Here is a 23,052-nt window from a genome sequence, read left to right as displayed (position 1 = left end):
ATAGAAAAAACACAGAATCCCGCTTGCGGGTTTCAGGAGTATTCGGATATTCTCATATGCACCTATGCAAATCGAACCAACCGGATATCTTATCCGTATCCCATTTTTTTAAATAAAAATCTTATAAATTTGAAAAATAAAATCAAATTTAGATGTATTAGGGTTTTAAAAATATTATATAAGTGATAAAAATTTTATAAATTGTAAAAATAAAATCAAATTTAAATAATTAAATGTTATATTTGCATAAGAAATAATACAATAATCATAATAATGATAATACAATAATATTGGTGTAATAAAACTGCCATTAATTTAAATATTTACTTATAATGCCCAAAGAGCCTAATTACCAATTTTTTCTTCTCGCGCTCAAATATAACATTAACCCGCATGCGAGCTAACCTTGAAATAGAAAAAACACATAATCCCGCTTGCGGGTTTCAACGTTATTCTGCGCTTCGTGTATTTGCTTTTGTTTTGCTTTTGTCTTTTTTTTTTCGAAATGGAGGGTTGGCGGTGGAGCTTAGTACGAGAGCTCACTGAACTCTAATAGGTTTCTAATTAGGTTTCTAATAAAGACTTCGTTCGATATGTGATATTTCAGCCGAACTTCGAATCCATGGCACTTATTACGCGCTTAAGCCACCTGTCCACATTAGCAATCAAATGGCTTGATATCAAGAATTCCACAAAGGTAAATTACCTAATAACCTTGCAAAATAGGCTATCCATCTTCCTTGAGTTCATATAAAAACATTATCCTAAATACCAAAAAGGACAAGCTTGAATTCCCAATCCCACCTGTGTACATAAATTGTTCTTATTTGATTGAACTTCTTGTCTTGTAACAAATGACTCCACAGACATTTTCTTGCAAAATACGTAATTTGAAGTCAGGCGTGTAATCTTGCATGACAAGAATAGGTACGTAAAGAATAAGAAAATTCATTATGTAACTTAAACATAAACGGTAGTAATTAACCCCAACTACTTGGGATATATCTGTAATTTTGGCCCTGATGACGTCAGAAAAGGGGCCCAATTTTTTATCAAGGGAGGTAAGTGAAATTTTGAGAACCTCAGGGGATGTCAGTGAAAGTGTCAGAAACCTCAGGGGAGGTTTCTGAAATTATCCCTTGTTCGATTAGATGCTTGTTAATATTTCAGTGCCATGAAAATTGGACTTAGAGAGATTGAAATGAGCCTTTGATCCACTGTTACACCTTTTTTCTTCTTCTTCTTTCTTCCTGCTGTAGCTTTTCTCACTTACAAGTCCAATTTTCAATCTCTCTCGTCTCCATGTATAGAGTTCAATATAATATCATCATGTAAGAGACGTGTTTAGCAGACTATTGCTTGTAGCAGGAGCCTGGCTCCATGGGAGCTGCTCGACCCCATCCTGTCAATGGCGCAGCTGCAACTCCTCTTTGGTTCAACAAACACCTAAAATGTGCTAATCTTTCGGTAACTTCTGTTGTATCCTTGGCTACTTTGTCGTAAGGGGTCCATAATCTCTCTTCATTAGGAAACAAAACACAACAATCAGTAGAGGTAGTACCATATATTTCAAGATAGAAGCTGGCAAGGCATGGAAATCATAAATCTAGTCTAATATCACTAGCAGCAAAAGATGGCTTGTAAACAAATTGGATGTCTTGATGTGAAGCCATCTTTATCATTATTTCATAACAATGGCTTCGAAAATTATTTGATCAGTGACTTGCATGAATGACTAATAGAAGAAAATAACTTCGAAAGATTTTCCTGGTTTTCTGTTTGTTGAAGCATCCTTTCCAAAGTCCAAACAAGAAGTGATTAGGACATCATGGGAGCATAATAGCTCTTGAAATCATAAGTAGGATATGGTTTCTTGACTGCCATGCTTAACAGTCTTTGAAATGCGCACGTTTACTTCTTTCGGATCAAGAAGCTTTTAAGATCATATCTTATAAGACAAGCGTGAATGACAGACATCAGATGCCGAATCAGTATTTTACCCTTACCCGACAAGGGATCCACCAATTTAGGGATATAGTATAACATCACATATCAGGAGATTCATTTGTAAACAGACAGCATAATGACTCTATCCTTGTACCTTATGCAGTCTTAAACCAAAAACAATATTTAGCAAAATTAAGAATCTCTATTTAGTATGGAATACAGATATGATTTACCTGCTGCTGCTGCTGCTCGTGGCCATATTGTTTGCTCAATATCTGACCCGTCAACACGTTCACCCCACATGCATACTTCACCCCCCATAACTAATGCTTTTTGCTGAGGCTTTCTAATATTAAATAGGGGCTCATTGGCATAGAAAGTTTTCCATGTTGTACCTACATTATCCAAGTACCAGCTTTCCTGGTTACTTACAATGCATTGGAATCCAGCTGCAACTGCTTTCTGAACAACACCACCTCTAAGCCTGTTAGAGAATTCATACATGTCCATTTAGCCCAATGTATGAAATACTAATTCATAAACACAGTATATTTCAATAACAGGTTAGGTTGAAACTTGAACCTAGAACATTTGCATCAAAAATCAAAATGAGGAGATCCTTACCAGTGGTGGATAACAGTTTCTCGGCTCAATTTACTCCCAAAATTGACGAAGGTCTCCTCCCTGTAATTTTACAAGCAAAAGTTTAATTAAATCCAATTGATGCAGAAAAGTTTCCTCAAGTAGATGATTTTACCAGTTCACAATTTTATATCCATAGGATAAAGCTATTTCCTGTGCTTTCAAGACAAAGTACCGATAAGCCTCATCTCCATTAAGACCTTGCTCCTTTAACCTGTTGCATCAGATAGCTCTTTCAGCAGCATAGAAAGAGTCACTGTCAACTTGATTCTAATAAACACAACCAAACAGAGACGTCAATCTAGTAAACAAGACATTGAAGTATGATATAGCAGGGATGAAATCTATCCCCATGCGCATCCCAAGAGTCCTAAGGCTTGCCTGTGCTTTCTGTAATAAAAAAGTTTGCCTGTCTTTTGTGTTTTGTGTAACAAGAGTGAGCTGAAAATGTTTATCTCACAAATTCCCCTGATCCCCTCTTTTAACACTTTTAACTCTTTTATTCTATCAAACTGCACAACTACTGATAAGGTTGATCAATTCTCATCCAAATCTGCCAGATAACTACAACCCTTCTCCTTCTTCAACGAGCTCCCCCAATAACAGTAAAACGACAATCTAATTGTATTAAGTCCTAGCAACTTGTTAAGGCTAAACCATCAGTCCGAAATGTTTTAAAGTCAAGAAATTAGCTGTCCACAACTTGAAGGATTTTATGCACATAATGCCATATCCATAATGCATCTCCACATGTTTCTTCAATTCCTTAAATAGATAAGCTCTCTGCTATTGATTAACTAGGCAGGATGACAGAAAAAGCATCCTCTTTCTAGACTAATGATATCTGCTGACAACATGATGCTGTGGTATCAAAAGCAGGATGCTAGCTAAAGTGAGGAAGCTAAGGGTCTTCTAGTATGGTGTCTTCAAAATCAAGTAATATCAGATCCCAAGAGATGATGACAGGAAGTTTAACATAAGGTGCAAAACCATATTTAGCGTGAAAACTGAGCAAGTTGAGATCATAGGACCTCTTCTCTTTATCCTTTATCTAGGAAAATGGGTTTACTTACAACATAGAGGAATCACCAGTAACTTCTCCTCAGAAGTGATTTAGGCTTTAATAATTACTCCCAAGTTATCTATAGTTAATAAATGAAGCTAGAACTCTTTCCAAAATGTGAAATGTCCAAATCATTCTTAAATGCACAATCATGTTTCTTAAGATAAAAGATCATCCTCTTGCACAGATACAATCCCAAGACACTAAAATCTGTATATCAGATCCAAAAGACACTAGCACAAAACATGTATTAGATCAATACTATAGTGTTTTGTTGAAATTTCCGCAGCCATGTCATGTAGAATAACATGTATCAAGAGAAAGATGTGCTGATATTAACCTCAATTTCCAGTAAAACAATTTTAGATATTGACCATTGCACATTCCCTTTGCCACAATGTCATATCTATGGCATTTGAAACTAGTGAACTTAGCATGGACAGATTATGCTAATACATATTAACATCCATGAATATCTACTGAAAGCTTCAGAGAGTTAAGGAACCCTGAGACAAAATCAATCAAAAGAACAAGTAATGCTTTGAAAGTGTTACCAGTTGCTTACATGAGGAGTTGAAGTCCAGCAACCTGCACTCACATCAGTTGCATATGATTACTGAGCTTTGTTTAAAGAAGAAAGAAATAATTACTTTATAAGCTAGACTAAACAGACATGAACATGCACTGAACTGAATACACAAATAACTATTGTAAATAACCGAGATTTGCATTGAACAAATGACAAGATAGCCAATCTTGGTGCTAGCTGAAAGCAGTTACCTATTGGATCAACAGTCATTTTGTTTATCTTCTCAAAGATACAGAAGACACAAGAGATCCAACTAGTACAGTCTTGAAGACTCGAGTCATTGAATTTTTTGAATTGCAAAAACATCTCAATCAATGAGGCCAGAAGATTAGCATCTCCATACATGACACAAAATAGCTTCATACAATGTAAATATGGACATAACAAAAAATAAAACTCACTTGTGTTCACTTCATCTCCTCCAAGGTGAACAAATCTGTACTTGAAGATCTTACTTATATCTGAAAATTAAAAAGATTTTCATCAGGTCGAGTTTTCTTTTGTCTTGCAGTGAAATAGACATGAAAATTTTTCATAAAGAAGTATCACCTGAGAGAATTCCATCTATAACTTTGAAAGTAAAATCATTGCTAACATCAAGAGGTTGTGTACAATTTATTGATGGCCAAAGTGAAGGATAACCAATACCCCTACAAATTGAAAATAGTTAGTTCTAGAGATTATATTGCAGAAGTCAGAATAAAAAAGGAAAACTGATGACTACTAATTCAGGTCCTAAAATTTCAAAGACAAGTTTCTGAACCCACTAACATACTTTTAAGTGTTTGACAAACAATTTAGAATAAATTACAGATTGATTGGGCTTTTCAACATTATATCTGTATCTCAATTACCAGGATTCTGTTCCTTTTGATCATTGGCATTTGAAAACTGCAAACTTACTAAAAGATTACTTTATGATCACCATTACAACTCTCCTAAGCTTCATATCAAATATAATCACAAGATCCTCCTTATAGAGTTACAAATGTAGCAAAACCAGAAAGGTGGTAACATGACTGTTTCTGAGGTTTTAACTATTCTCATTTCTTCAATAAGTTACTGCAAAGAACATTTACAAAATGCCAAATCTCCAAAGGATGACCAACCTAATTATAAATAAGAACACACAATAAAGTTCAAACTACTAACAGGTAAGCACCTCCCTTCTTTCTTCGGTGGAAAAAATACTCCATAAATGACACATACATTCAAACAGCTTAAAAACATTACTTCTTTAGTGGATGGCTAATGCTAGTGAACACCTCACTAGCGTGTTCACTCCTAAGGGGGTGTGGAGGTGCGGGGTGGTAGGGGAACAGAGTCAATCCTTTTTTTTTCCCTTCTTCTTGTCACAAATTGATTAAGACTTTAATCAACTAGTTAAATGTGAAATTTATCAAGTAATGCAACTATTTTTCTGCAAGGAGATGCAACAAACCTGTTGATCTCAACAAAAAAAACATAAAATGATGATGCTTTTACAAGCATAGCTGTTGCACAGCGGGCATTATATACCAGCATGCTATTGGAGAAACAACTGAAAAGAACTAAAATAATTTGAAAATCCTTTTCTGCCATTAAACTCATCCAGTATCATTCATGTTCTTGAAAAGAAGGTTCTTAGCAAAGTAGTAATGCAGAAAGCAGATGAGTTACCAGGATTTAGCATGTCCCGGCGCATCAATCTCAGCCAATACATGGATTCCTCGTCTTTGAGCATATCTGCAACATTACAATTTCAAATCTCAAAAAGATATGTCATGGAAGATATCAAAATGGACCTAACCCGAAAAGATGCATAATAATAACTTGCCTGACAATCTCAGCAGCTTGAGCCATGCTGTATCGTTCTGAACTAGAATAAGCACCATTCCACAACTTTGGATAAGAAGGTATCTCAAGAGGAAAAGATTCTTCATCTACTATGTGCCAATGCAGCACATTCTGCAAACCAACGAAAACTATCATCCAAAGTATAAACAAATTATTGATTCTCAAGGCAACTTTCACATTCTTGGGAGCAGACAGTAAAGATGATGCTAAGTTGCTAACATTACACATGACTACCTTAAAATTTTCTTGTAAACCATTTATTTGAATTTTCTGATTCCTAGGAGCATTAACCTGGCTTCCATACTCACATCAGCATCAATGGTGCGGGTAATGCCAGTACAGAGTCATGCTTGTAAGCAAATCAGATGAAGCGCCACAGGAATACCAATGTCAAAATACTAATGTTAAACAGCTTTTGAGAATCCATCATGGAATGGTGCCAGGTTATCTCAATAGAGGGCAATGTTGGCGTTCTCTTTGTTATATTTGTTGACATTCTCTAAAGCAACCAAAAATTTGGAAGACTTCATTCTATTTGAGTTCAATGTCTCCATTTTATGAAATTTTTGTCCTTCTCATACGGATATGGTGATTTGTATTGCTCGAGTTTCTCAGGAAAAAAGGCTTCAATGTCAATAATTGTGGAGTATTTAATATCCATAAATAAGACTAGAACATTCATAGGCCATAAGAACGGTTCATCAATCTCATGTCAAAAATTTATACAGTTTGAAAGTATCCTTTCCTGTTTACCATTTCCCTACTTCGATCAGTTAAAGCAAACTGGAAATCTTATAGACACTATAAGTGCACTAGCTATCCAGTCTAATGCATAACCCAATAGCAATAAATTTTACTGTTCTTATTGCACATGCAGTGAAGATCTAAACAGCTTATATGAAAGAGTTTTTACAGTGACTCCAGCTATTGGATTAGTCCTCAACTAAACCCCAAATCCCAATGGTTCGTGTGAATTTCCCTATAATATCCACCACATCTATTTTCGTGAACTCTTGGCCCAGCGTGTAAGTGATGGCAGATTGATTGTCCATATTTACTTGGATACCAAATGAAGACTGGATAGCTAGCCACCAACAGCCTCCAAAATGGTAGACGCTTGACCCTTTAACTCATTATCTATTCTCATTATCTTTGTTTAAGCATCCAATGAGAAGTTCTCCTATGCCACAGTAGCTTCTTGCTCAGATCAATCTGATCATTTATTTGCAAATTGAAATGCAAACTAGGATCTGTCAGTTGCTACACAAAGCAATTTACTCAGTGGACACCTAAGAAGACAGTGCTTATGGTATAAAATTATCTCCTGCTCCAGAAAATTCTGGCAGATACATTTCTGCACAATGTCATTTGTTTCCTAAATGGAAGCAGTAACTCAAAGAACCAGGAAACAAAGGTGCCAAATAGAAACATAAACTATTGTCAGATTAGTGAAGTGCTGCTAAATTCTTACAGCATCCATTAGACTGAAAAGTAGTTTAATGCTTATGTCTGTTGAAAGAGCTCCTTATATCTATGCCTGATTCTTTTTCATGAACCAGGCATGTGACAGTGTAAATACTTGGAAAAGGGGTGGCGCAACTCAAAAGTTAGGACTTGCTTGTAAGAATATCTGATATATCTCTAGAAAAGTGAGCATTATGCTTACATTTGTTCCTTTGGTGTGTATGACACAATTTTAGTCACAATTCAGTCACTTGACAAGATTTTCTTTTTTTTTTTGTGGCATGTATTCAAGAAACTATTTTCTCTAGACAACGCAAAAGCTTTGGTTCAAACACACAATCAATTGCACTCTATAATCTTTTTCTTTTTCCCCTATAATCTGCTATAGATTCCTTTATGCACATAACTATTAGAGAGACAAATCATTGAACTCAAATTCCTTTATGTAGTCAAACTGAAAATAGCAAAACAGGTTGCATGAAATTATCTGGTGCATACCAATTTGGCAAACGTCATAGAATCGATGACCTTCTTTATCACGGGCACTGGCAGAAAGTGCCGAGATGTATCTACACAAAGTACATGTGACAACAGAATATAAACATTAGCACCTTGAATAGAAAGGGAGTGCTGACAAAGAATATTAGTGCATTTGACTACTAGTCTATGGTGGTTTCTGAATGTTGGCCATGGTCATTTCAACCCTTCAGATGTTATGTAAATTTCACTATTTTCTGGGAACCTCCAAAAAATTTTGGAATGCTTGTGAAAAATATTGACTGCTCAACTCCACCACTCCTTTACTAAAATAAATAAAGAAACACACACACAAAAATTCACAATCCTCTGCTTTATTTGTTCTTTCTTATTATGTGGAGGAAATGGCAAACCAAAATAATGTTAAACAATGCAAAATTTTTAAAGGCATCTCACCAATCAAAAGCCCACGATAAGAAAACCTTGGTTCATCGAAAATGATCCATGGAGCCTGATGAATTTCAATTACTCTGGATGAATGGTTAAAATAGCAAACTTGGCTAAATGTCTGTAGCAGATCGATTGAAAGTAAACATTTACGTCAGATCTTCTTTTCAAAAAATATATATATATATATCAAAAGACTATTTTAGTATCAAGAGTGAAAATCATACCTCTAGTGCGTGTAATGCCCCATAAACTGTTTTTGCCTGCATAGAAGCGAAAACTTCCAATTCATGTATCAAATATAGTATAGAGAAAGTACTGGCATGGTTTAAACTTACTATCACCCAACATTAACCAAGTATAACCAAAAAAAATCCTGCAAAAGTTTTATTGCCTTAAACAACTTAAGGAGATAATCATGTTTGTAAATTTCTACTGCAAGAACAGTGGACAACTGCACTTTTGGTCATGCTAAAGTAGAGGGTCAAGGGTGTTTCCACTTCATGCTAGCTGACAATGAACTAACTAGAAGTTAAAAGTTCTCATGAAAGGTTCAATGCAAGTGGTTATTTTGGTTTGGCAATTGAGTATTGAACCTAAAACTATTAAGCTTCCTACATCTTGGTTAGCTTTTTAATGACATAGACAGTTTACATGTTGATATTGAAAACTCTCTTTTACTCAAAAATTAGCTTTAGGGCTAAGATAGAGCTCCTGTGTTTATGATCTTTCTCTCCACATGATCAATGTTTTTAAGGGTTATTCTAGCTTTAATTTAATCTCCACATCCTTAAGACCCTAGATAGCAAAATTTGCAGCCTCACTACTTAAAACAAGATACAGTTCCTAGCATTTAAAGGTCAGATTTGAAAAGGCGATAGTTATGTAAAGACAGCAGAGTTGTCTAAAGAAAAGCACATCCTGCTCTTGAAACCAGAATTCATCTTATTGCAATTGCAACTAATTACTGCAAGCAACTAACTCAAACTCACCTCAATATATGCATAACTTGGATCTCCCAGCATTGGGACAGATAACTTGTATGACTCATCAACTCCGTGCTGTAACTGCATTAAAAGAACATCCTATGCAGTTTCAAATCACATTAAGGTGAAAACAAACTTGTAAATGAATCGTCATGCTAGAAGCCAAACTGCAAATAGAACATTCTGTTCTGAAAAGAAGCTTCACAATAAAGTTATTCAAAGCCCGTGACAAATAGAAATCTGGTTTCCTTCACTAGTCTGGGGTTTGGACAGTGAAATGTCACCGAATCTACAATCAAATTAAGTGAATAAGTTCAACCGAGTCCTCTGCATAATTGGCTAAAAGAAGCAATTCACTCCTTATCTGTGTTCCATTATCTTCATCTTAAAGCTCATATGTAAAGTTAATGGGACAGGAAAGATATTTTACCTCAAGTCTTTTAGTACTAAATTAGCAGGGTGATATTCAGAAAAAGTAAAGTTGTTGGAAACCACACCAAGCTCGTCATTTTGAAGCAAAGATATGTATAGAAACTACACTGATAACTCCAAAATCCCACAGTACTGTGCACAGTTATATCTATTTTTTCTTTGTGGTCCAATTGGATTGCAGTAAAGGAGAGCGGGGAAAGTTGAAACTTAAATGGTTTACCTCATCACTTGGCGAAACAATGACCACATGAATTCCCTTGATTATAAGGGAAGAATTAAAACTGGAAATATTGGTTTGAAAAACATGATCTCCTTTTAGAATTTCAAGGAACCTGAAGAATCCATCCTTGAAAATTCCTGAAGCATCACTATACATTCTCCCATCAATCCTGAGCTCCAAATCATTTCTGAGATAAAGTGTACCTCGTCCATGGCTCACTGAGACAGGCATGGGCCATATCTTCAAGCCCTTATTATAACCAGCAGCAACTGCTATTACTAGAAGATGAACCACTAAAATCCCAAGAAATATCTTCTGAAGTATCCCTTTCCTCCCCATCACAGCATTCTCAATCCTACCAACAAAACAAAAACCAAGAAACAATCAAGAAATTTGATGCAGCTCCAATAATACATCACATTCAGCAACATCATCGATGGAAATGGCAATCAGAATTGGATGGAAATTCAAGAAAGTATCTAAAGTCTTGCAGTTATTACCTCATCAAGAAGAAAAGAAGTTCAAGAAACTGAGGTTGAAGTACTTACTTCTCCAATTATCTTACAGGAACCAATGAAGCACAGAAGAATTTAAAAACAGACTTTCAGAAGATGAGACATCTTGTTAAGTATCCTGCAACTTAACTTATATACAAGTACCAAGAAACTGAACCAACTAATGATGCAAGCTTATCTGTTCGATGTTCACCTAATCATATTTAATAGAGTCAACGGTTCACGCTCTTTCTTTATTCAATCAAATCTTTGTGAATTTGTCAATAAACGACTAACAATAAATAAATAAATAAATAAATAAAAAGCCTCAGGTGTTATTTCCTTTTTCAAAAGGAAGTTGAAGTCAGTATCCAATTGTCCGTAGGGCAACAGTTTGAAATTTTTTCATTTAATTGGGGCTTCAAAATGTACAATTTACTTGTATCAAATTTACAAGAATTTTTAGGAATATATAAGTAACTAATAATCGGTTCCTCTATTTGGTATCCTATGGACACCCGATAATAATTAGGTTCAATATTATTTTTTTTAAAAAAATGTGTAAAAATCAGTTTTACTTTTTCCCTAAAACGTTAAATCTTTTTCTGCAAGAGTGCATGCAATTAAAAGGACTTAATGGGTAGTAATTAATTATGATATTTGACCTATATAAGGCATTTAATAGAATAAAAATATATGTTATAGATACGGTTTGATGAGATAAAGGAATCAGGAAAATTTGTGATAAATCACAAGTTATGGAAGATGCTCCACTACCTAATACTTGCCATGTGAGAAAGATAAAAGTATACGCAGAAATGATGGGAAATGACATGATCCTTTTGGTACGCTCCTTCCCCTTTTCAGCTTCGGATGACAAACAATATAACGGTTAATTACTCAGAATATTATCAAAAAAAGAAAAATCGAACATTTACGGCTCTGACAATGGTGTGGTATTAAACTATTGCTGTCGAGCTGTGTCAATCCGATAGTAAAAGCAAAAAATTTAAAAAAAAAAAAATTGACTGACTGCCGAGTTGTGTCAGTGCTGCCTGGTTGTTACAGCTGCAAAAGTCAAAAAAAACAAAAAAAAAAGTAGCGTCTGCCGGGCTGCTGCTTTTTTTGAAGGAATGTACACTAAGATACACATTTGGTCTGCATTTGTTAGAAGAGAATACCGAGAATATAAATGGAATTTAAATAATTATATAAATTTTAGATGGCAGAATAACTGATCCTTCCCTGCCATTCAGCTTTTCTCTAGTAAGTAAATTAACTAGCACTAATTAAATGACAATGACCTTATGATCCACGTCCTAATAACAGTCTGATGCTTTGTTGCTGAGAATTATAATTTATATGAGTATTTTTTTTCCCTTACGGCAAATAACACACACACACAAACTAATAAATACACACGCACAAGCAGTTAACGAAAGAACGACCCGAAAGCAATTTAAGGGGACCCACAAAGAACCCACAAACTAATAGTATATGAGTAGGATGATACTGATTTAATTAGATTGGGACCTGTTTTTTTTTTTAATTTTGTAGGAAACTTAATAGGTTGTACTCAACTAGAGCGGAGGAGATGGTCTAGGAAGCTTGGGACCTGTATTTAACTTTAGAACTTGCAACTTCGGGCAACTCCTTAAATATGATTTGGCAGGTAATCAATTAACTTGTGCGGCCGTGTCAGGCGTTTGACAAACTTCTCCTAGGCACCAGGGTGCCTAATTAAACGCAGTTAATATTGGATTATGTGTTTGAAACAGCTTTTCGGTTGAAACTATGTGGTTAGTTAGGTTGAAGTACTTAATTTGATGAAGTTCAAGTCTAGTGCCTTCTAAGATTTTTACATACAGCACAGCTCTAGATAAATACTGGACTCTCGTATAGGCTCTTAGGCTAGTACCTATCTCGATCGTTTCCTACGACATTTCCTTTCTTTACATGTCCTAACAATCAGAAAATAGAACTAATGAAGTTTTGCTTCTTTATTTTGTGGATTAAATGCTGTCTAATTAGTACAACAGCAATTAGAACACTAATTTCCCTGTTTGGATTGCGATTTTTCTCAGAAAAATTACTACATTTTCCGTGAACACATTTCTCTATCACTTTTTTACCTCACATATATCAAATCGCTACAGTAATTTTTTTTGGGAAAATTTCATTTGGACAAATGAATAGATCGGAAAAGTTATGTGCCATGGCTATTATATTGGCATACTCGATGAAAAAGAATATGGCACAAATTGCACTCTAGTTACTGTACGTGCCAAGCGCCGGTAAAAAACTTTAACATGTGGGCATCTATAATAATAACTGAGCCATTATCTGCATAACGGTCGCTGAGAGGAAAATTAACAAAAACGTGCATGGTTAATGAACTATAATCCCAAGTATAGACATCAAGCAATGAAAACCATCGATTTAGCCTCTATTTGGTAGTATATCGTACGATAGGGGGAAGAAAAACCGAACGAAAAGATGCTAGAAAATCTCACATGATGAAATGCCGCATTCAGGAATTTAGGAATCAAGAATATAGAAGGCTCCCAATGAAGCCATGAACAGGGAAGTAGCTTTACGATGAGCTCCTTGTTCCAATTTCCTTGTGCTTGTTCAAGCGTCTGCCGGGCTTTTTTTTTTTTTGACTTTTTGCAGCTGCTGGCGGGCTGTGTCAACCGGCAGCACTGACACAATTGGCTGCCGGGCTGACGCAACTTTTTGCTTTTACTAATAGTTTAATATCACACCATTGTCAGATCCGTAAATGTCCGAATTTTTTTTTTTCAATATTCTGAGTAATTAGCTCAAGATAACCAATGGATTGGGGCCATCACTAGGGTAACTAAACAAAGTGCGCCGGATAAAGATTGCAATTATGTTCAGGAAAATGTCATGAACTACAATTGTCAAGGCTCAAAAGAAAATGGAGGAATCAAAGGATATGATGAGTGTACGTGTTAGTATTTTGTTAAGACAATCTAAAGTCTTTACTTATCTACCTTTTGTCTATGGGTAATGATTTTAGATTTTGGTTGGTTATAACTTCTTCGTCTTTTTAAACCCTTCATTCTTCCTATTCTCAAATTATAACTCCAAAATTTGAATCATAAACCTAACAATAATGGCGAGAACTCTAAGAACCCTTCTCTAACCACAAAAATCAATTTCAGTGATTGATCGATTATACAACCTTATATTTAAAATGACTATATTTTCTTCTTTAGAGTCAAAGTTGGTAAAGAGGCCTTGGTTTAAAGATTAAAGTTGAAAATTGAGAATTTAAAGATCTTTAATTCTAATCCCTCTTTCCTCTTTTTACTTCTTAAATTTCAACCTTCCCCCGCTAAAAAAAATACTATAAACAAAATAAACATAATAGTATATGTGCATGTTTTTTACTCACTTATCATTCATACCAGTTCTATTGTTTGAATGCAGCAAGTTTAAAAATTGTAGTATCATTTTTTATTTGCGCATACTTAGAATGTTAAATATAAATGAGTTGACCTCAATCGAACTATTCAAGAGCTTACTTGGTTATGTTTGAACTCTAGTTCACATTAACTGAGCTTGAGTGGAATTTTAGTAGCTCGAATATAACAATGAGCTCAAGTTTGAGTCTTACATGCGAGACTCGAAAGCTCATCGAGATTAATCAAACTTAATCGAGTTTCAAAAAAAAAATATATATATATATGTATGTATATATGTATTAATGTGAGATTTCATCCTTTGTCTAAACTTATATCATATATTGATTTATATCATAATTGGGCTTGTTTGAGCTTTGATTAAGTTAGATCTGATGTAACTCAAACTCAAGTTCAAGTGAAATAAATTGAATTGGCCAAAAAAAAGGATAAATTAAATTAACCTTGACTAAGGTAAATTAACTCAAATTCAAAATCGACTCGGCTCGATTGTAGTTCCACTTAATGCCTTATCCAGTCCCACCCTTCCTTACCCATTTGGCATCTTTAAACTCAAAACCCCTTTTGACAAGTGATAATGCCACGGGCCCACAACCCATATTTTACTTTCACAGTCATTCTTCATAAAATCCATATCTATGTAAGAATTGTAATTCTCACTGAATGCCTTATCCAGTCCCATCCTACCTAACCCATTTGGCATCTCTAAACTCAAACCCCTCACGACTAGGGATGTAATTGAACTGAACTCTTCGTGAGCAGCTCGCAAGTAGTTTGGTCAAAAGCTTGACTAGCACTCAGTTTTTATTGAGTACGAGTAGCTTAATAATTATTCAAGTTAAATTTGAGTATTGTTTTTTCAAGTGCGGTGGCTCATCGAGCCTTATTGAGCAGAAAGTAATTAATTAAAAATTACATATTTGGTTATTAGAATTTTACCCTTTTAGGCTTGAGAGTTGTATAAATTACCAGAATTACTCTTTTAGTCGAGTCAAGTACTCGAACTTAATCATACTCACAAGAAAATCGAGCATAATCAGGTCGATCTCAAGTTTTTGAATCATTTTTCGAATTTGAGTTCGAACTCCATTTCTGTTGCCTGCTCGAGCTCGAGCAATACCTCTCTATTGTCGAGTCAATCTCGAACTCGAGTATAGCAATACCAACGTTCGACTCGATTTGATTACATTTCCACTCATGACAAGTGATAATGCCACAGACCTACGGCCCATATTTTACTCATCAAAGTCATTCTTGGTCATAAAATCTTATATCTAACATATCTAAAAGGGGGAACGCCCATTTGCTACAGTCCATCCATGGCCCGGTTTCGGCCGTAATTCTCGTGACTTCGTGGCCTATTTTGGTCTTTCCACCGTATATGTCTTGCAATAGTTTGTTGCTTGTTTTCTCCTTCTATATTCCTTGTGCTATTAGAATCACGAAATAATATATTATATATTATAATTATTATAATGGCCAACAAAGATATTGCGCTTTAATGACCCTGTACCGTGCCTTTGTCATCTGTCTTGCCGCTGCAGCCTTCAGTGTTTCCATCTTCCCAACTTTGTGCTCCATCCATGCAATCCACATATATACAAGTAGAACCTATTGACTCTATTGCCCTTGTCGAATATTAAGTTGACTACTCCTCTTGTAATATTCATCTTTATTATATAACTTTAGTGTGCCTATTTAGATCTTTGCCCTTATGGTACATTTGTGCATGTGTGTATTTCACGGACCCTTCCCTCAATTGTCTAACTTTGTACAACAATCTCAATTGCTGATTCCTTGCACACCCTTTCATGTTGCTCATTAATTACTGATAGTGACGGTCTATCAAGTAGCCATTTTCAGTCACTTATATTTATCCTTTTTCACCCCACTATATACGTTTTCTGTACTCTATATGTTTTCTTTTTCTATTACCGATTATCCAGTAATTTTTCTATCCCACAGTTGGCATCATGGCCTTTGAATTTTTCGCTCTAATGCTTTTTTCCTCCCGTTTATACATGTTTACTTCCACGTGCTCTTTCTTGTACCGCTCCTGTTTGCACTCCGTTTCTTTTTCCTTCTCTGAAAGCCACCCAGTCAATAGCCGTCTCTGTGTTCCTTGGTCTTCATCTTCGTTTTTGCTTCTCCACTCGCCATGACTTCCATCTTGGTGCTGTTATTCTGTTCTTTACTATATGTTTTATAGTTCTGCTACATGTTCATCTTCATCATCTTACCCATGGTTCCAGCAATGAATATTCTATCTATTGCATATTTGTCTAGGTGTTAGCCATTTACTTCTTCCTTTTACATATCATCTTTTTTTCGCCTTATAATTCTTTGTATTTTTCCTCAGGTCATCAAACAACAACGTTTTGCTAGGTGTTAAAAATCAGTAAGAGAAACCAATTTCTTTCCATTATCTTTTGCTCATCACTCAAAGCTCCGAAGCCGAACCAGTTTTCTCCCACCTTAACTGGTATGCACATGACTCTTGCCCATAACTCTTCCATCATACGTTTGCTTTTGCTGCGCAGTTCCGTTCTTAAGAATCATGCGAACGTCTTTTACTTATTATTTTTTTCCTATGCATGTAATCCTTATCTAATGTATATAATGTTTTGGTAACTTACACATGAAAACCATATAATCATGCTTCTGCTTCATATTTTTTATTATCCAATTATAGCAACTATTATTTTTATTCATTTTATCGCTTTCCTATAGTTTGTTTGTAACCATGCCGCGAAAACGAAAATATGCTTCGTATGAAGAAATGTGTCTGCACAAGAATCATCGTCGTAGGGAAGCTAGGGCGTCTATACTTGACCCAATGGTTCATACTAAAAATCCAGCTAAACTTCAAAGCAACAATATTGTATCATCGACTCCAGTATCGCTACTTTCTGAGAATCAGCTGTCTGATGCTTCAGAAAACATAAGCCTATCGCTTCCTATGCCATCCGAACATGTCCTCAAAACATCTGACATACCTTCAGCAAGTAAGACACTTCCTTTAGTCGTCCATATATACTTCATCTAACAAAACATTCAGTACACCAATTTTCTTAAAAAAATTTATATTCATGTCTTGTCTAAGAATCTTTGTCCACCAATAATGCAGCCTGTTCATATTCTAACAACCATGTCTGCTGTGATGTCATAAATGGACCAAGTAATGGAGGTATTTATACCTTTGTCACTGCTATAACTTCTCCCACTATTGAATATTTGTTTCGTGCAAATCTTCCTAAATACCTTCGTCCATCTTTTACTTTTTACATCCAGTTCAACAACAAACAGTGTTTCCTAGCTCTCAAATGACCAGCAACATGCCAAAACAAAATGCTGGTACATACGAAAACTCTATCTATTGCCTAAAATACTCAATAAATCTATCTATATCTGCGCCATCTAATTGAACAGTCTCCCATTCTTAGGTAATCAACAAAAGGTCAAAAAAAAAAACCAACGGATTGATAGGATTCCTACTCAACCTTCTGTTTTACCTGTTGTCCAAGATTGTATTTTTTGTGGTGCTAAACGTTTCTACCTTGAGTCACCTGGTTTTTGCTGTGCTTCTGGTGAAATTCGATTAGTTGAGACAGAAATGCCAGCTCAGCTAGCAAAACTGTACACTGCTAATACTCCTGAAGCAATTGAATTTCGCCAATGTATCAGAAGCTATAATAATATGTTCGCATTCACATCTCTGGGAGTTCATTCTGATAAAGAGTTGAATAAGAGAGACAGAGGAATCTATACATTCAGAGTACAGGGGCAAATGTACCATTTTCTCAATCCCCTGGTTCCAATGGACGGCTACAAGCCATCAAATGTACAGTTATACTATTTTGATACTGAGCATGAAATTGCGAATCGGATGGCCATTTCTGATAAATTCCGAGAAACTATTCTGGAACAACTGCAGCAAATTCTGGATCATAATCCCTACGCTGCATTTTTTCGCAGTTTAAGAAGCTTTGAAGACATTTATAACCATAAAGTTTTCTTAAACTCTCACCCTTCTCTAGACCAGCGTGTGTATAACACTCCCACAGTCTCTCAAGTCGCTGCCATATGGACAGAAAATGACCTTAATATAGTAGATTCTTCTCAGCATATACAGGTATATCCAAGGAGTGGTAGACCACAAATCATTAAACACTACTTTGGATGTTATGACACGTTACAGTATCCCTTAATTTTTGCGAGAGGTGAGACTGGATGGCATGAAGGCATACAAAGAATTTTTAAAGATCAGCAGCCTGTACAAGATTTCATGACATGTCAGGGCCATGATATTCATATAGACCATTGTTCTTCTGCAGAGGAAATAATTAGAGCTGAGAATGCAGGTAATGAATAAAATATGATATGTCTTATGTATAGTCCTTGCTACTATCTTTTTCTCATCCACATAGTCTGTCATACCTTTTGACAACTTCATTGTCTTACACCAGTTTTGCAGAAAAGAAAGAAAAAAAGGAGCACTGTCTCTTGTCGTGAATACTATTACTACAAGTTTCAAATGCGCCTAATTGACAAATCCTTATTACTGCACTGTGGGAGACTCTTCCAGCAATTCTGTATCGATACATATGTCAAGATAGAATCAGCAAGGCTGGATTTTCATCGGAATAAGCAACGACAGATCAGAACAGATGTTTACCAAGAAATTTTAGACAGCATTTCAAATGGAGAAACCTCTACATCAAACATTGGTAAACGAATATATTTGCCTGCCTCTTTTATTGGAGGCCCTCGAGATATGAAACGAAGATACATGGACGCCATGACGCTGGTTCAAAAGTATGGAAAACCTGACATATTCTTAACAATGACTTGTAATCCAGCTTGGCCTGAGATCAAGAAGCATTTATCTAATGGCGAAGAAGCACACAACAGACCTGATGTAACATCAAGAGTATTTCGTGCCAAACTAGAGATGCTCAGAAATGATATTATCAAAAAAGGGCTTTTTGGCAAAGTTGCAGCATACACGTATGTTATAGAATTCCAGAAAAGAGGCCTCCCACACGCACATTTTTTGATAATCCTTGCAAATGGATGGAAATTGGACTCACCTGAAGCTTATGATCGAGTTACATCTGCAGAATTACCGGATCCAGCTTCTTTCCCTTACCTCCATTCTGTTGTGGTTGCTCATATGTTGCATGGACCATGTGGAACAGCTAATAAAAACAGCCCATGTATGAAGCAAAATGGAAAATGCAGATTTGCCTATCCAAAGGAGTTTGCTGAATTCACAAGGCATAACAAGGATTCGTATCCTCTATACATGCGCCGTCATGATGGAAATACTGTCACAGCTCGTCACTTCCAGTTTGACAATCGTTGGGTTGTTCCCTACAATCCATACTTACTTGCCAAGTATGATTGCTACATCAATGTTGAAGTTTGTTCCACAATTGAAGCTGTTAAATATATTTACAAATATATCTACAAAGGACACTCAAAGATCCTATATCAGCTCAATGCAGCAGAGAGTGATGGAGCAGTTGACGAAATAAAAAATTTCCAATCTGGACGTTGGATATGTGCACCAGAAGCAGCATGGCGAATATTTGCTTTCGACCTCAGTAACTTGAATCCATCTGTCATGGCACTACAGATGCATTTAGAAGGAGAACAGTCAATGGTTTTTAATGAGGATGATATTCTGGAAAGACTTGCAGTAGATGAACGAATGTCACGAACTATGCTAACAGAATTTTTCCGGATGAACAGTGTAGATAAACATGCACAGGCCCTAAAATGTCTTTATAAAGAATTTCCTCAGCATTTTGTATGGAATGCAACCCACAGAATATGGGAACCGAGACAAAGACGGAGCACAATTGGAAGAGTAACTGCAGTGCATCCAACTCAAGGTGAAAAGTACTACTTACGGATGTTACTAATGCATGTCAGAGGGCCTATGTCCTATGAAAGTCTAAAACACATTGGTTCCAGAACAGCTTCAACTTTCAGAGAAGCTGCAGAAATTCTAGGCTTATTAAAGACTGATGATAGTGCAGAACAATGTTTACTTGAAGCTGTATCATTCCAGATGCCTTATACTCTCCGTCATTTGTTCGCTCTCATTCTGGTCCATGTAATACCTCCTAATCCAATGTTGCTATGGCAGAAATTTGAACCATACCTGTCTGAAGATATTTCTAGAGACAAGTCTTTATCACCTGAGCAGACAAAACTCAAAGTCCTCCAGCTCATTGACTCTCACCTGCAATATATGGGCAAACATCTTGCTGATTTCAACATACCTGTCCCTGACACTGATGCATTTTCCATTCAAAGAGACACACAAGAAATAGAGGCCGAGCTCGACATCAAAGTTTCTGCTGAAGATACAGCATCAGTTGCTCTTCTCAATGATCATCAACGATCTGCTTACAATAAAATCATCGATAGAATTGACAATAACATAGCAGGAGCTTTTTTTATAGATGGGCCAGGAGGAACAGGGAAAACATTCTTATATAAAGCCTTACTAGCAACTGTCAGGTCTAAAGGCCAAATCGCATTAGCCACAGCATCATGCGGTGTTGCTGCTTCTATTCTTCCAGGAGGACGTACAGCTCACTCTCGATTTAAGATTCCAATTCATGAGGATAATGACAGTGGCTGTAATGTTAACAAACAAAGTAGCAGTGCAAGATTAATCAAACAAGCCAAGCTCATCATCTGGGACGAAGCAACAATGGCCAAAAAATATGCTATTGAGTGCTTTGACAAGCTACTAAGGGATAAAATGGACTCAGATACAGTATTTGGTGGCAAGGTTATCGTATTTGGTGGCGACTTTCGTCAGACATTACCTGTTGTCGTCAAAGGGTACAAAGAAGATTACATTTCTGCCAGCTTGGTAAAATCTTATGTTTGGAACCATCTTGAAAAACTCTGCCTGGTTGAAAACATGCGTGCACATTTAGATAAACCATTTTCAGATTTTCTTCTGAGTCTTGGTAATGGAACTTTACCTTCCTTTGATGACTCGAAAATAACATTGCCACACTATCTTACAATACCTTTTGTTGATGATCAATCTTCACTTTCTGCTCTGATCACCAGTGTCTTTCCTGACCTCACAGCATTTGGTACACACTCATTGCATACACTTAACAAAGCTATACTAACTACCAAAAATGAATTTGTGCACGAGATAAACAACCTCCTGATCACAAAGTTTCCTGGTACAGAACAGAGATATGTAAGTTATGATGAAACTATAGACCAATCCAAACAAGCAGAACACGAGGACTTTTTACATTCATTAGAACCTCCAAGCCTACCACCATATGAACTCATTCTAAAAGTCAATAGTCCTATTATATTACTTAGAAACTTGAACCCAAAAGAAGGTTTATGTAACGGAACACGACTAATCTGTCTTGATTTCGCTCCCAATGTTATCCATGCACTCATTGCTGTGGGAAATCATACTGGAAAGCAAGTCTTTATCCCAAAAATCTCATTACAGTGTTCTGACAGTAACATTTACATAGTACCCTTCAAGAGAACACAATTTCTAGTCAGACTTTGTTTTGCCATGACCATTAATAAAGCACAAGGACAAACACTCGACTTTGTGGGCTTGTACTTAAAGGAACCAGTATTTGGTCATGGTCAGTTGTATGTTGCTTTATCTAGAGCTAAAACAGCAAATGATGTTAGAGTTTTAGTTAAGCCCTCTCCAGATGAGCAGACTGACAGAGTTTCTACAAGAAACATAGTATACAATGAAGTCCTATCAATTGCTGGTGTTATTTAAGTACTGTCTCTCTTTAGCTTCTATCATTAACATTTAACTTTAGCTTTATTCGCTTGCTGCTTATAATACACAAATATTATTCTCCTCTCTTAAATTATGCGTTTTATATTAACATTTTAGATCCCATTTCATTCACATTACCATTTACTTTTCTCAATAATATTGTCGCTCCCACGCTCTACCTTGTAGTCATGGATAGCAGATGCATTTTAATAAAAGACTTCCAGGAGAAACAGCGCCAATGGTTTGCCAAACTTTATGTAATAGAAGTGACAAGAATCTTTGACCCGACTCCAAGAACAAAGGCATACCGACGGCTCTTATTTGCAGATGATCAGGTACATATATATCTGTAACATATACAATAAACCAGTACTTAAGTTTGCTATAAATTATACAACAACATTATATTCCATTATCTATCTATATACCTGTAACCTACAATTTATATTTCACAGAATGACACGGTTCAAGGCATCATCTATCAACAAGACCTGGCTTTCATTGGCGAAATATTCAAGCTCCAGACATCATACTACGTTGGTGGTGCATATATCAGCAAAATTCAAGATTCCCGCCACCAAATGGGTACAACACCTCTTCAGCTAACCTTTGACAAAAGGTCCTTCATACAACCAGCTGCAAGTCCTTTACCAATGTCATTACCAACGTATTTTCCACTCACTTCATTCTGGGACCTGGACCAATATCAAGGCAAAGATGACCAAAGACTCAGTACACAACACATCCCTTCTAACATTTATTTTATATAAATCATTAGTTTATGTCCTGTTTTCATTTTTATTAATACTAACCATTCAACAGACATCATGTGCATTGTCATTCAAGCATTACCTCAAAGACTGATTGCTGGAGCCAAGCCATCAATTATCCAAGAATTCATTGTTGTCAATGAAGAGTAAGCAAAACAAGATTTTATACACTTCATCTTACCTATTCATCAACAGGAAATGATTTAAACTTTCATTCTATTTCTCTAACTTTTACAGACAGCGTCCACTTATCCTCACACTCTAGGAACCTTTTGTTGACAATGAAGGAGCTCAGCTTCTTCAAATTGCACATACCTACCCAATTGTTGTGATTCTCAGGCCTATAGTAACCACCTTTTATGGTACATTTTGCAGAACAGAACCATTTCTTTCTATATTACAAAACCTACAAACCAAATATTCTAACACAGCTTT

The 23,052-nt window shown here is 35.9% G+C and overlaps 2 protein-coding genes across 4 annotated transcripts; one reads left to right on the top strand and one right to left on the bottom strand.

Annotated features, from left to right (window-relative positions):
- Positions 1 to 809: 809 nt before the first annotated feature.
- On the bottom strand, positions 810 to 10,990 carry LOC113736426 (beta-hexosaminidase 3). 3 transcript variants are annotated; one of them, XM_027263381.2, is made up of 15 exons: positions 10,604 to 10,990; positions 10,104 to 10,458; positions 9,458 to 9,532; positions 8,693 to 8,728; positions 8,475 to 8,529; positions 8,040 to 8,110; positions 6,058 to 6,188; positions 5,901 to 5,966; positions 4,791 to 4,891; positions 4,643 to 4,702; positions 4,207 to 4,240; positions 2,705 to 2,803; positions 2,572 to 2,631; positions 2,181 to 2,431; positions 810 to 1,519 (listed from the first exon to the last, which is right to left on the bottom strand). In XM_027263381.2, exons 1-15 carry the CDS (start codon positions 10,606 to 10,608, stop codon positions 1,353 to 1,355), a joined length of 1,566 nt encoding a protein of 521 aa, XP_027119182.2. In that variant the 5' UTR covers positions 10,609 to 10,990; the 3' UTR covers positions 810 to 1,352. The 3 variants fall into 3 exon arrangements, with proteins under 3 accessions (XP_027119182.2, XP_027119181.2, XP_027119180.2); XM_027263380.2 differs by having other exon boundaries at positions 8,475 to 8,586; positions 10,652 to 10,990; XM_027263379.2 differs by having other exon boundaries at positions 8,475 to 8,586; positions 10,604 to 10,989.
- Positions 10,991 to 16,789: 5,799 nt separating this feature from the next.
- Positions 16,790 to 21,844, top strand: LOC113737267 (uncharacterized). The gene is made up of 5 exons (XM_027264519.1): positions 16,790 to 17,051; positions 17,174 to 17,233; positions 17,338 to 17,400; positions 17,490 to 18,407; positions 18,513 to 21,844. The coding sequence occupies exons 1-5, from the start codon at positions 16,790 to 16,792 to the stop codon at positions 21,842 to 21,844; spliced, it is 4,635 nt and encodes a 1,544-aa protein (XP_027120320.1).
- The last annotated feature ends 1,208 nt before the right edge of the window (positions 21,845 to 23,052 follow it).

This window comes from Coffea arabica, chromosome 3e (genome assembly GCF_036785885.1).
Source record: "Coffea arabica cultivar ET-39 chromosome 3e, Coffea Arabica ET-39 HiFi, whole genome shotgun sequence".
In the NCBI taxonomy this organism is placed as follows: domain Eukaryota; kingdom Viridiplantae; phylum Streptophyta; class Magnoliopsida; order Gentianales; family Rubiaceae; genus Coffea; species Coffea arabica.
This window is presented reverse-complemented; position numbering and strand designations above follow the sequence as displayed.

Coding starts and splice junctions, on each gene's coding strand:
- LOC113736426 (XM_027263379.2), bottom strand. Junction 4,703..4,790: donor TATAGATGGAATTCTCTCAG/GTGATACTTCTT, acceptor TTTAATTTTCAG/ATATAAGTAAGATCTTCAAG. Junction 2,432..2,571: donor GAAACTGTTATCCACCACTG/GTAAGGATCTCC, acceptor ATTCTCTAACAG/GCTTAGAGGTGGTGTTGTTC.
- LOC113737267 (XM_027264519.1), top strand. CDS start 16,790: ATGCCGCGAAAACGAAAATATGCTTCGTATGAAGAAATGTGTCTGCAC. Junction 17,052..17,173: donor ATCTGACATACCTTCAGCAA/GTAAGACACTTC, acceptor CCAATAATGCAG/CCTGTTCATATTCTAACAAC. Junction 18,408..18,512: donor AATTAGAGCTGAGAATGCAG/GTAATGAATAAA, acceptor GTCTTACACCAG/TTTTGCAGAAAAGAAAGAAA.